The following is a 12,288-nucleotide window of genomic DNA, read 5'->3' as shown; positions in this document are numbered from 1 at the left end:
GATTTGGAGCATCTAGGAGAGGTTGCTGTGTGGACTGTGTTACTGGATGGGTGTGGAAGGAGGAAGACTAGAAATCTAATACTCTTCCTATATAGGTTCAGATCCTCTGCCCATATTTCATACATTTTTTTTGTCATTAACTCCTCCTACTTTTATTAGCTGTGATTCTTTTATAAAGAAGAACTTTCATCAATTATTTGGTTACCCTGAGAAACAGTCTAGGAATGGGCGCCTGGGTGGCTCAGTCGGTTGAGCGACTGCCTTCGGCTCAGGTCATGATCCTGGAGTCCTGGGATCGAGTCCCACATCGGGCTTCCTGCTTGGCAGGGAGTCTGCTTCTCCCTCTGACCCTCTTCCCTCTCGTGCTTTCTATCTCTCATTCTCTCTCTCTCTGAAATAAATAAATAAAATTAAAAAAAAAAAGAAACAGTCTAGGAAAAGAAAGGATAAATGCTTCATTCTTTTCTTTTATGTATCAATTTCAGAATGAGTTGGCATTCTAGTAATCTTCAAAGACATTAATGATGACATAAAATTATCATTATATTCTTTCTTATTGGGGAAGGGAGCAGCATTGCAGGTTATGTGGTTTGGGATCCATCCAAGTAGGCATGGGTTTGAATTCTGGGTCTGCCATATAGTGACGATGTGAATTTTGGGAAGTTAATTTCCCAGAGCTCACTCAGTTTCCTCATCTATAAACACTAAGTTTCATTTTGCAGTTTTGCTGCAAGCATTCAATGAGCTAATGCATGCAACAAGCCCTTTTACATAGTGGTTACTCAATGAATCTTAGCTTTCCCAGACACTGACTATTATGGGGATTAAGTGAGAGAAACCTTTCTTTCCTCCCAGCCAAAACCCAAGATCGTCTTGGCTTATTGAAGCATGAAAACATCAGGGTGACCCATTTATAAGCTTGGTTTGCCCTGGGGTACTGAGACTAAGGAATCACCATGCATGGTACCTGCCTCTGCCCAGAGGGCTGCAGCCCCGCCTGCCCATGAACTGGGGCTGGCAGTAAGCTGATGCTCTCCCAGTGTAAGTTCTGGGAATTCACGCCGCGGGCTCTGCAGACCTCAGCCTCCCCTGGGTTGGCAGCCTCTGAGTTGAACTTGGGCGTTAGCCAGCATCTGAGCTCTAACCTTCAGTGAGACCAGCTTCTTTGTGTCAGGCACCTGTCTTTGGGGAAGTAAGATTTTTTCTCCTGTTGATACGGAGAGTCAGTTTCTGACTTTAATAAATTCAGTGTAGGGGCGCCTGGGTGGCTCAGTCGGTGAAGTGTCTGCCTTCAGCTCAGGTCATGATCCCAGGGTCCTGGGATCGAGTCCCACACCGGGATCCCTGCTCAGTGGGGAGCCTGCTTCTCTCCCTCTCCCTGCTTGTGCTCTCTCTCTCTCTCTGGCAAATAAATAAATAAAATCTAAAAAAATAGAAATAAAATAAATTCAGGGTACATTAAGCTACATTGTCCTCCAATGTATACCTATTGTCTCAAAGTACTTAGCACCTACTCTTACTCTCAGATGTGACCCAGTCTGTATGGTAAGTTATATGGTCAAGACTCTACCCATAAAAAGGCAAGTGAAAGCAAAGTGGCTGGGCAGGATTCAGGGGCTGTAAAACACGTAAAAAATAAAAGGCTTATGGGATTAAAAATTGATTTTTAACATCAAGGAACCAGTACTACCAGTACATTTCCACTTGGCTCAAGTAGCTGGTAGTGACTGATTAAAAGTTACATCTATCAACAATGGTCTTCTCTAGAAAAGATGATTTTTGAGTGAGTGACAGTGTGTGTGTGTGTGTGTGTGTGTGTGTGTGTGTGTGTGTGCGCGCGCACACACACACATGAAGAGAAAAAAGGCATCAGCATGCTGGTAAATGTTTAACAACAGCTCTTGGGGTGGTGAGGGTGCCCTGATTTGTGGTTTTCTGATTGCCATGGCGTAAATACTTCCATCATGGCCAATTTCAACGTACAAATGTGAAGCTCAGAACACAAGAGTAGGAAAGAGATGCACACGGTAAGTCCTGTGCGTTGGCGGGAGCCGGCTCTCACACACCCATGGAGAAAGGGACTTTAACGCACACTCTGAATACTTTTGTGATGTTTTACTTTTTACAGTATTCGTGTATTAATTTTGTGATGTACATGCCACATATATGCTATATATATACACGCATACATGTACAGGCACAGAAACTTATCCGCATCTGTGTGAGGATTAGTCCAAATCATTGTTTTCCTAAGTTTTTTTAAAAAATACATCTAAGTGAAATCTCCACTTTAGCACATAACATGTGGGAGGGGCTCGGAAGTCAGAGCGCTGTGGGGTGTCACGTGACCACCGGGAGAGGGGTTGGGGGCTTGCTCTAGTGATTACCACGATTTAGCTTGCTGGCATCTGGGATAGAGAATGTCCGGCTTCCGTGCTGAGACCGAAGCTGGACAGAGACTCTGAAGATGCTTTGAGGGTGAGAGCGTAAAGCGAGATCTAACCTCAGAAGAGGAGGAAAGAAGGGTAAGGTTCAAAGGATGAGAAAAACAAAACGGGAGAACAGTGTAAGGTTGCCGTTTATGGATCTTGCTCTCTACACTGGCGTGTGTCTCGGCAGCTTCTTATAGGAGTGGGAGGGAGCGGGGAAGAAACAGTCCGGACTTTCGTTTATTGAATGCAGCGTTCGCTGGTCACATTGCAACTCAATACAAACAGCCCTGCCCAAAGTAGGGCGTGGACTCTTGTTCTCATCAATGTAAACACAACATTAATATTGAAGATTCAAGAAAATGGGTAAAAAGTCCAGTGTCTCCTCAATCCATGTTAATGGTAAAGGTGCTTGCCTACCCTCTGCACAAGTCCCAGAGGGAGCCCGAGGCCATGACCTCGTCCTGGCCGCAGGGAAGTGGCACGGACACAGAGGAACCCAACACGTTCTTCCTGACAGTCTCCAGACGGACACGTGGATCTTCAGAATCTGTGTGAACTACAAGCTTGTGTGAACTACTGCAGTTCTTCTAAAAGCCTGAGAGGTCCGTACCTTCCGTGTGCACCGGAACAGTCCCTTCTGAGCCCTTTCCCCATGAACCAGTCACGGCCAATAGCAAATGTGACAGTCTTCGTATTTCTACCGTCTCCGTCTTAGCCCCTGGATTCTGGAGAGTAGGGGATTCAAGGTCACGGGGGCCTCAGGGATAATCCTGAAGAAGGCTGCCCATGTTTAAACATTGGCTGAAGACTCTCGTACTCCTTGCTGGGCCACTGATGGCAGGGGCATGTTGGATGGGGCAGCGGATTCTCCTTCAGAGCCTTAAATGATCAGGTTTTCTATTTTGGATTCCCAGACCAAAAACAAACAAACAAACAAAATCCCCCCAAACAAAAACAAATCGAAGCAAAACAAGAGTGTCCTTGAGGATAAGGAACCAACCGACCCCCATCTCCAGGTCCCACCTGGTATAATGTCCCCATTGGGTTTTTCCAAACGGTTGGTTCAGATCATTGGTTTGCCTCCCACCTTGGATACGCGCAGCTAGACTGCGGGACAAAAAAAGAAAGTTGCCTCTGAACGAAGAGACAGTTTTGCTTTTATTTCCTGGGATGGCTAACCCTCAGCACCCTGACTTCCCTTTCTTAAAAAGCAATGAGAACGTCCTAAAGACCTGCTTCGTTTTGTGGCTTTGTGGTCGGATAACCCCTTTGCTCCCTCTAACTCCTCTGTGTCCTGTTCTTGAAGAGACTGTGTCGACGAGCTGTTCTTCCACATTCTGGGAGTGCCAGATTGTGGAGTAGAGAGGCGCCGGCCGGATCCTTGTCCCAGATCTCTGTAGTGTGGGCGGCTTTGTTGGGCCAAAGAGACAAGTAAAAACAAACCAAAAAAGCATTGCTCAATTTTGAGTTTGAAGTCTGGGCCCCAAACGGCGAGTGGCGTTCCCCCGGCAGAACAGGTCTCTCCCCCTAGTGGTGGGCTTCCTGGTGTTAGCTGTTGTTCTCAGCCGTGAGATACTTGAGGGCAGCAAAGCCGTAGCGGCGGGACATGTCCTGCTGAAACTCTTCCTTCAGGGTTTTGAGACAGATGCGGTATTGCTTGTTGGACCGGAACTTGGTGATATCGAAGCTGGGGGCATGAGGCATGTGGATCATGTAGGCATTGGGCAGCACGATGAATTCATATTCCTGGAAGACAAGAGCAGCGTGAGCACTTGCAAGGACCCCTGGGAATGTATGACCGATGACCAAGTGCATGACCAAATGACCAAGTGAATGAATGAAGAGGGGAACGACATCAGCAAGGAGGGGGGCAATGGAAAGAGAGCCATGTTGGAGAGGGACAGTGCAGGGCTGTTTCCATGACTCCGGACAAATTACTGGGATTCTCTATGCCTTAGTTTTCTCATCTATAAAGTAAACGTAATAACACCTACCTTGAAAGATGACCAATCAGGGATGGATAGTGCTGGGCAGAGCTCATAGCCTGTGAAAGGTTCTTGGTAAATGTGAGCATGTGCCCATGTGGTTGCTCTAGAATGACACAAGCCATCAGAGATGCTCTTGCTCAATGAAATGATGTCTGTTTCTGTGATTTCTCATAGGGCTTGATGAGATTTAACAGCCTCAACAGATTAGTACACAAGAGGGGACAAAAAAAGAATCAAGAAAAAAAAAGATCCCACTGGATGGAAGCTCATTAAGAACAAACCCTAAGAGACTCTTAATCATAGGAAACAAACTGAGGGCTGCTGGAGGGAACGGGTGTGGGGGGATGGGGTAACTGGGTGATGGACATTAAGGAGAGCATGTGATGTAATGAACACTGGGTGTTATATAAGACTGATGAATCCCTGGCCTCTACCTCTGAGACCAGTAATACATTATATATTAATTAATTGAATTTAAATTAAAAAATATTTTAAAAAAGAAGTTAAAAAAAGAATTACTAGTGGGTGTTCTTGAGCAAAATAAAAACTAATGCAAAAAAAAAAAAAAGAACAAAGCTCTTGTCTACTCATCCTTATTGTAAGTCACACCACCATAGAGTAGCCTCCACTTGGCAGAACACAGATAGAAACTCAGACCAAAAATAAAATGCCTCCAAATAGCCAAAATAGCTGACACAAATTTAGGGCATGGAACTCCAAGGAGAACCCAGCACACCTTCACTCGGACCCCGTGTTCTCTGATTTTGGACATAATGTCTGATAAGCTTTGGTTATCTAGTTCCCCAGCCCAGAGCAGATCAGAAGAAACTCTGAAGGGGAATATGAGAATGGGGAAAGGGAGCTCTTACAGACGGGGGAACACTGACACAGCAAGAAGGGACAGTTGATGGTGAGGAGGAATACAAATAATCCGGAGAAGAAAATGCAAGAGCTCCCAGAGCTTAGCTGTGTGGGACTTTCCTGTGGGGACAAAGAGCCCGACCAATCCCACTAGCCCTCTAGGTGTGGCCATTACCTGTCAGGTATGTACTCATTCTTTCCGGAAATCACCGGAAAGGGTAAAGTTATATTTAGATGTGTTACTGGCAAAGAAAGAAAAATAACCAAGAAATTTGTAAGCGTTCTGTCAAAATTGCCTAAAATATACAAAGCCCACATCGCAGGGCTGGAAAAATTAACTTTATTTGAACTAGTTCACCTCACCACGCTGCTGGACACAAGCATATGACATTTCTTTTCCTTCAAGCAGAAGCTGGGGCAGACTGAACATTTCGGTCTGTGAGCAGCACTGTACTACCTCCAAGTATTATTAAAAAAATGGACATTAATTAATGGTCATGCTTCTGTTGTTATATATGGACACTATTCTACCGCCTTCCATCTACACCAGTGGTTTGCAACCCTAGATGCTTACTAAAATCATGTGGGACTGGGTGCCTGGGTGGCTCAGTCAGTTAGGCGTCTGCCCTTGGCTCAGATCATGATCCCAGGGTCCTGGGATCGAGTCCTGCATAGGGCTCCGTGCTCAGCGGGGAGTCTGCTTCTTTCTCTGCCCTTCACCCCCGCTCGTGCTCTCTCTCTCAAAAATACATAAATAAAATCTTAAAAAAAAAAAAATCACTTGGGACCGCTCTCAAACACACTGGAACTGTTGGAAAGTTCTCCAGGTGATTCTCAGGGCAGCCAGCACTGAGCATCCGGCCTTTTTTTTTTTTTGAATTTGAAGTGCTCCTGTTGAGAAATATTTACTCTGTGCTGCATGAGAAGCCTTGGAGAACAGCACACAAACGGAAACAAGGTGGGGCTGAGAGGCCCAGGCATGCTTCTCCTCACTTACCCAGAGTAGCTTAGCTTTGCTTTTGTTTATTTAACACTGGGGTTGATGAACTCAGCATGTCTGGCCTGCTGCATTGTTTTTATAAATAAAGTTTTATTGGAACACAGCCACATCCACGTTTAGATACTGTCTATAGGTGAACTACAACCACAGAGTTGAGTAGTTGAAAAGGAGACCTGTCGGCCCCACGGAGCCCCCAAATCTACTATCCGATCTTTTGCAGAAAAAGCTTGCAGACACCTGGTGTAACCTGTTAGAATTCTGCTGATTTCTCTTGAAGTAGGTGTTTAGTAAATATTAGTTGAATGACTGAAAGTGTTTCACAATGAAATACAGCCTGAAAATCATCACTTTTAGTTACAGGGCAGAATAATGAGCTGCATCTCAGCCACATGCCTTCTTGTGTCCCTTATATGGAACTTGGAGAGTGCTGTGTGTTAGTTATATGGCTCAAAGGCCAAGATGGTGATGGTGTTTTGTCCTCACCATTAAATTGGGTGAGGGTGGGGAGTGAAATGTTTTGTCATAGGACACTCACACTTGCCTGGGTCCTGGCTGGGAATCCAACTCTCACCCAAAGGTGTAGAGAAGGAGCAATTGTTTGGGAATCAGTGGCCATGAGAATTAGCATTGCCACGTTCTCACTTCCGGCCCCTGACCACGTTTCATTCCCTCTCAGGGCTCTGTTCTCTGGCCTCCAAGGTCCCCTTTCAGCCCTGAAGCCGACGTTTTCTCCCCCCATGGCGCCAACTGCACGACGCCTCACCATCTCACCTGGGCATCCAATTCCATGATATGAGCCACCTTGTTCCAGCCAAAGCCCACAAACCTCCGGTCGTACTCAGGGCAGTCCCTTCTCACGACAACGTACGGCTCGAAATCGGCCTCCCACTCAACACGGTAAGGCGTGGTGGCAGTCCGCCACTTGGCAAAGTTTGTGGGAGCGTGGCCTTTTGTCCAGACGTGGTACCTAGGTCACATGGAGAAAAGCCACCGGGTGAAACGAAGCTCAGCTTCCGCAACAGTGCTGGTTCAGAGGAAGAAAAGGTGTCTGCGGATGCAGTCCTTGTTGTGGGTGGCACGGTGTCCCCCCAAAAGATAGGTTGAAGTCCTAACCCCCAGTACGTGTAGATGTGACCTATTTGGAAAGAGGGTCTTTACGGATGTATCAAGATGAGGTCATGGTGGATTAGGGTGGGCTCTAATCCAACCACTGGGGTCTTTATAAGAAGGAAATGCGGATACTGAGATGCACTCCGGGAGGATGCCATGGGAAGGTGGAGGCAGAGACTGAAGTGATGTACCCACGAGCCAAGGAATGCCAAGGACGGTCAGCCTCCACCAGAAGCTGGAGAGAGGCAAGGAAGGGTTCTTCCCTAGAGCCTTCAGAGGAAGAATGAACCTGCCAACACCTTGATTTTGGATTTCTGGCTTCCGCAACTATGAGAGAACGAATTTCCGTTGTGTTGAGCTACCCAGCGTGTAGTATTTTGTTACGGCAGTCCTAGGAAACTAATCCAGCCCGTTATCTACATTCTTCATTAACGAGGAGACTCTCACAATGAAAGGGTAAGTGAATTCCTGGAGGGCTCTGTATCACTTACATGGACCTAACTGCAGGTAAGTCTCTGCTGGTTATTCCGACCAGAGAACACGGTGACCTAGCCCTTGTACCGCGTCCTCCCCCTTGAGGCAGGACCCGTGGCTGTACCACTCCCATGATTATGTCACATCATCTGGCAGAAGGGATCCCTGTAGATGTAACTAAGGTTACTAATCAGTTGACTTTGAGTTAGATAAAGGGGAATTACTGGGGGTGGGGGGAGGGTGGGCCTGGCTGAATCATGAGAACTTTTAGATCTGGGTTTGGAAGAGAGCCACGTGTGAGCTACCAGTGGGAGCCTCGTGGCAAGGAGCCAGCAGGGAAATGGTGACCATAGTCCTCCACGTGCAAGGAAAGGAAGTCAGGGAGCCTAGAGGAGTGTGGCACACTCTGGAGGGGAACTGGAGCCTTGCCCCCACCTTGATTTCAGCCCAGGGAGGCCCTGAGTGAGAATCCAGCCATCCCATGCCCAGATCTCTGACCCTTAGGGACCGTGAGATAATACACTTGTCTTGTTTAAAGCTTCTAAATTTGTGGCAATTCGTTATATAGCAATAGAAAATGAATACAACCATATAACAATAATCATAAGCCAACATTTATTAAGCACTAACTATATACTGGGTATATTGTAAATATTGTATCTTTAGTTTTAAATTCTTATAACTTACTCAATCTCAAGTTACAAATAATAAGGATGGAGCTGGGATTCAAACCCAGACAGCCTGGCTCAAAAGCCAGGGCCCTGGACCACTATGCTGGGTGATCTCTCTTCTGCGTCCCCATCACCCACACTCTCCAGCCTCTACAGAGCAGAGAGTCAGTGATCGGGCACTAAGTTGAAGAGATTAATGAACAAGTAATCTCAAAACCTGACGGGTAGCTACGAGAGAGGGCAGGTAGTGGGGCAGGAATCTCCCTCTGGAAGCTACAAAGAGGTGGCAGGAGCCTGGGAGCCTCGTGAAACAGCGGACCTGGCCCAAGAGCAAGGGGTTAGGGGAAAAGAACATTGCAGAAAAAGATAATATGAAAGGTGGGACCCCAACAACTTAGGGAGCTTCAGGGAGAAAGGAGCTCACGGTCCGGGGTCCCACCTCCACTCAGGGAGGCTCTAGAGCACATGAGGGTTGAGTGAGAGCCAGCAGTCAGTGTGGCAGGTGGCGCTCTTCTCGTAGGGGACGCGGCCACTTGCTTACTCTGCGCCCTCACCCCCGCCCCCCTCCCCCAGAGGCTGGACCTCCCTGGGACCCTCGTGAACTGCCCAATGAGGCTGAATGGGCACTGGCCAATGGCCAGGCTGGCCGAGGGCAGGGACTTGAATCCCCAGCTCCACGGATTCAGCAAGTGCCACCAAAACTACGGTCACACGATCGGAAGGAACACAAGAGGCTGAGTGACACCGAGGGCATGGAGTGTGAGAAGGAGGGATACTGCAAGATGTCGGGATTAAGCCAAGAATCAGGCCGGGAAGGAGTGGATTTTCCATTCGTGAACTAGCTCGACAGGTGGTCCCGACACCTGCCACTTGCACAGAGCAGCCCAGCACCACCAGCGGCCGGGCACACGCGCTGGCTCAAGCTCGGCACAGCGGGGCCGCCGAACCGGGGTTTGAAACCTGCCTCCGTCGCTTAGGGGCGGAGGCCCTCGGTCAGCAGAACATTTAAACTAGCCTTTACTTCCATCTTGTGTCCCCTGGGGAAAAGAGCACCTATCTTGTTGAATGGCCGGGGAACTTAAATGAGGAAATGTTTATAAAGAGCTTGGCACGGTGCTGGCATACAGTAGGCACTCAATAATGCTCCTGCCCTAAGAGGCAGTTTAACAAGGCGGCTAAAAACAACGGCTCTGGAGCCAGCCTGTCTGGGTTGGAACGCTGTCACTCAGCAGGTGTAGAAAATGTACCTAATTCCTCTGTTCCTTCGTTTCCTTCTCTAGGTAAAATTATTAATAAATAATAATAATTATTCGTTTCTTTCTCTTGGTAAAACAGAGAGAATCATGCCCGCATCACGGATTTATGACAGCGACGTGAATTCACATCAAGCACCCAGGGCAGTGTCTGATACAGAGTAATGTTTCCAAAAGTGAAGATACGCTCATTACTCCCTCTTGTTTGCCCTAGATATGGTGTCAGTTCACAGGGGGCTGACTCTCCGTGATGTCAATGTATCATAGCCATCTTATTTAGAATACAAACCCTTGGCCTACTGTGTGGGAAAGAGGAAGAGGGGGGAGGGCAGCTGGGTCAGTCCTGTCCCCCGGGTGGGGGGGCAGCATCCGTAAGCTCGGTGGGAAGACGGACAAGCGGTGCCACACAGCTGGTCAGCACGGATCAGGGTGACATGACAGTTCACCTGCCACAAGAGCACGTGAGTGCCTGACTCCGCCCCCCCGGAACCCACCATCAGTCCAGGGGACACACTTGTTCTGACATTATCAACACCAGGCAGCCTCCAAAACAACAGAGATGAGAGAGGTTTCCTAGATACGGCATGTGGGATGCCACTCCGGAGAGATCTGGGGGCACCCTGCTTTGAGCAGTGGTTCTCAGACTTGAGCTGCGTATCAGAATCACCTAGGAGACTACAGTTTGACCAATCAGTGGGTTCCACCCCCAGAGTTTCTGATCCAGTACATCCGGAATGGGGCTTGAGACCTGACACTTCTACGTTCCCAGGGGATGCTGATGCTACTCGTCCAGGGACCCCGCTCTGAGAACCTAGAGCACCAGCGGGGGTGGGGACGATTTCCCATTCCAGCTGCAATGGGAGGGGGGTCTCAGCGGCAAGGAGACTTGAGAGCTCATCGTTTGGAGGGGAAGGAAGGTGACAAAAGCAATTTCTTGGGGGGAAGGTCAGTAATTTAGCACTTGGCCTCATGGCTTGTGAGCTGTGGACCAGAGCAGGAATCCTGGAAACGGCAGGTCAAACCCGGGCTCCCTTGCCCACAGACGTGGCCTTGAAATGTGTTCTCAAATCACTTGGGGATGGAGATGGAAGGAAAGAGGCCCTGGAAATCTGCCAGGCGTGGAGCCATCAGGCTACGGCATCTGTGGGACGCTCGGATGAAGATCTGCTCTCAGAGTCTCAATTTTTACCTGCACCTAACATGGATTGGTAAGAACATTCAGGACTCAGTCCAATGATATCTGAGTTAAAAGCATAGGCTCTGCAGCTCCTCAGACCTGGACTGAATCCAGGCTCTGCTCTGTATTGGTGGTGTGTCCTTGGGTAAGTTATTTGGCTTCTCAGAGCCTCAGTTTCTTTATCTGTAAAAGGGGGATGATAGTATCTGCCTCACAGATTTGTTGTAAGGATTACAAGAGCTGACAACAGTGCCTGGCACAAGTTATGTATTCAACAAATGGCAGTTTTTATTTCTTTCCAAGAAGAAAGAAGTCTGAGTTGGGGGGGGCAGTTATTAAACCACTTCAGGCCACTTTCCAGAATTCTGGATAGAGGAAGAAGGCTGGGGTTCGAGTCCTGGCTCCAGCAGGACTCTCCACTCCTCAGTTTATCTGCTTAAAATGTGAAAAAGGATCATCTCTGAATTGTTGAACGAATAACCGATCTCATAGTTATTTTCCCAAAATAAAGTTTGAGAAAACCTTCTAGAAACTTCTAGTCACTTAACAGTAGTACAGAAACCAAAGTTATTATTATATAAGCTTTTCAATAAAATTCAGATTGCCTGGAAATGTATGATTTTTTTACTCAAACGCAGTGTTGGCCATTCTTCCACGGTTCAAAGTGGAGGTTGCTCTTTAAGATAGGCGCAGATGGGAGCAGGGGCTCCCTCTTCAGACCGCTCAGTCAAGAGACCGGGGAGGACACCTATGCCCCCCAAGGGCACTAAATGCCACAGCCTGTTCCCGGGAGTCGGAACCCATTCGCACCTGCACCGTTGTACACACTCCCTGGGCACGTCGGACAGGTGGTGGGGTAGCTCCCCTGCGAGGCCCCCGCAGGACTGGGGGGCGTGGAACATCAGGCAAGTGCGGGCTTATTTAAAACTGTCACTCGGGCGATGGGAAAGTCAGTTGCCCCATCTGCTGTGTCCAACCCTGGAGTCACCTAGATGCCATTAGCTGATGGAGCTACCGACACCCATCCTAGGCCTGAGGACCGCGGAGTACGGACCACTCCCCCAAAAAGGAAAAGGGGAACAGCAACCATGGTGCTGAACAGGATGGACCCACTTCCCAGATGAATGAAGAAGCAAGCAAACCCAAGAGAGAATTCAGACAGGAGACAGGGTCAGGAACCCAGACAGAAAGAGTAAGCTGACTTCCTACCTACCTTCCTATCTGGACACATGATGCCCACCACCCACGTACAGAGCAAAGCACACAGCATGTGGGAAGAGAGACTAATTCCAAAGACGTAGTTGGGGGCCAATGGTGCTTCT

General features: G+C 48.2%; 1 protein-coding gene across 7 annotated transcripts in view; it reads right to left on the bottom strand.

Moving 5' to 3' along the window:
- Window positions 1-482: 482 nt before the first annotated feature.
- Window positions 483-12,288, bottom strand: part of LARGE1 (LARGE xylosyl- and glucuronyltransferase 1) — a 541,701-nt gene continuing 529,895 nt past the window's right edge. For all 7 annotated transcript variants that reach the window (XM_027592150.2, XM_027592145.2, XM_027592147.2 and 4 more), the window contains 2 exons: window positions 7,053-7,248; window positions 483-4,178 (listed from right to left, as the gene is read on the bottom strand). In XM_027592150.2, the coding sequence (XP_027447951.1) occupies window positions 3,981-4,178; window positions 7,053-7,248 (394 nt within the window). In that variant the 3' untranslated portion in view covers window positions 483-3,980. The remainder of the gene's footprint in view (window positions 4,179-7,052; window positions 7,249-12,288) is intronic.

This window comes from Zalophus californianus, chromosome 9 (assembly GCF_009762305.2).
Source record: "Zalophus californianus isolate mZalCal1 chromosome 9, mZalCal1.pri.v2, whole genome shotgun sequence".
Taxonomy (NCBI): Eukaryota; Metazoa; Chordata; class Mammalia; order Carnivora; family Otariidae; genus Zalophus; species Zalophus californianus.
This window is presented reverse-complemented; position numbering and strand designations above follow the sequence as displayed.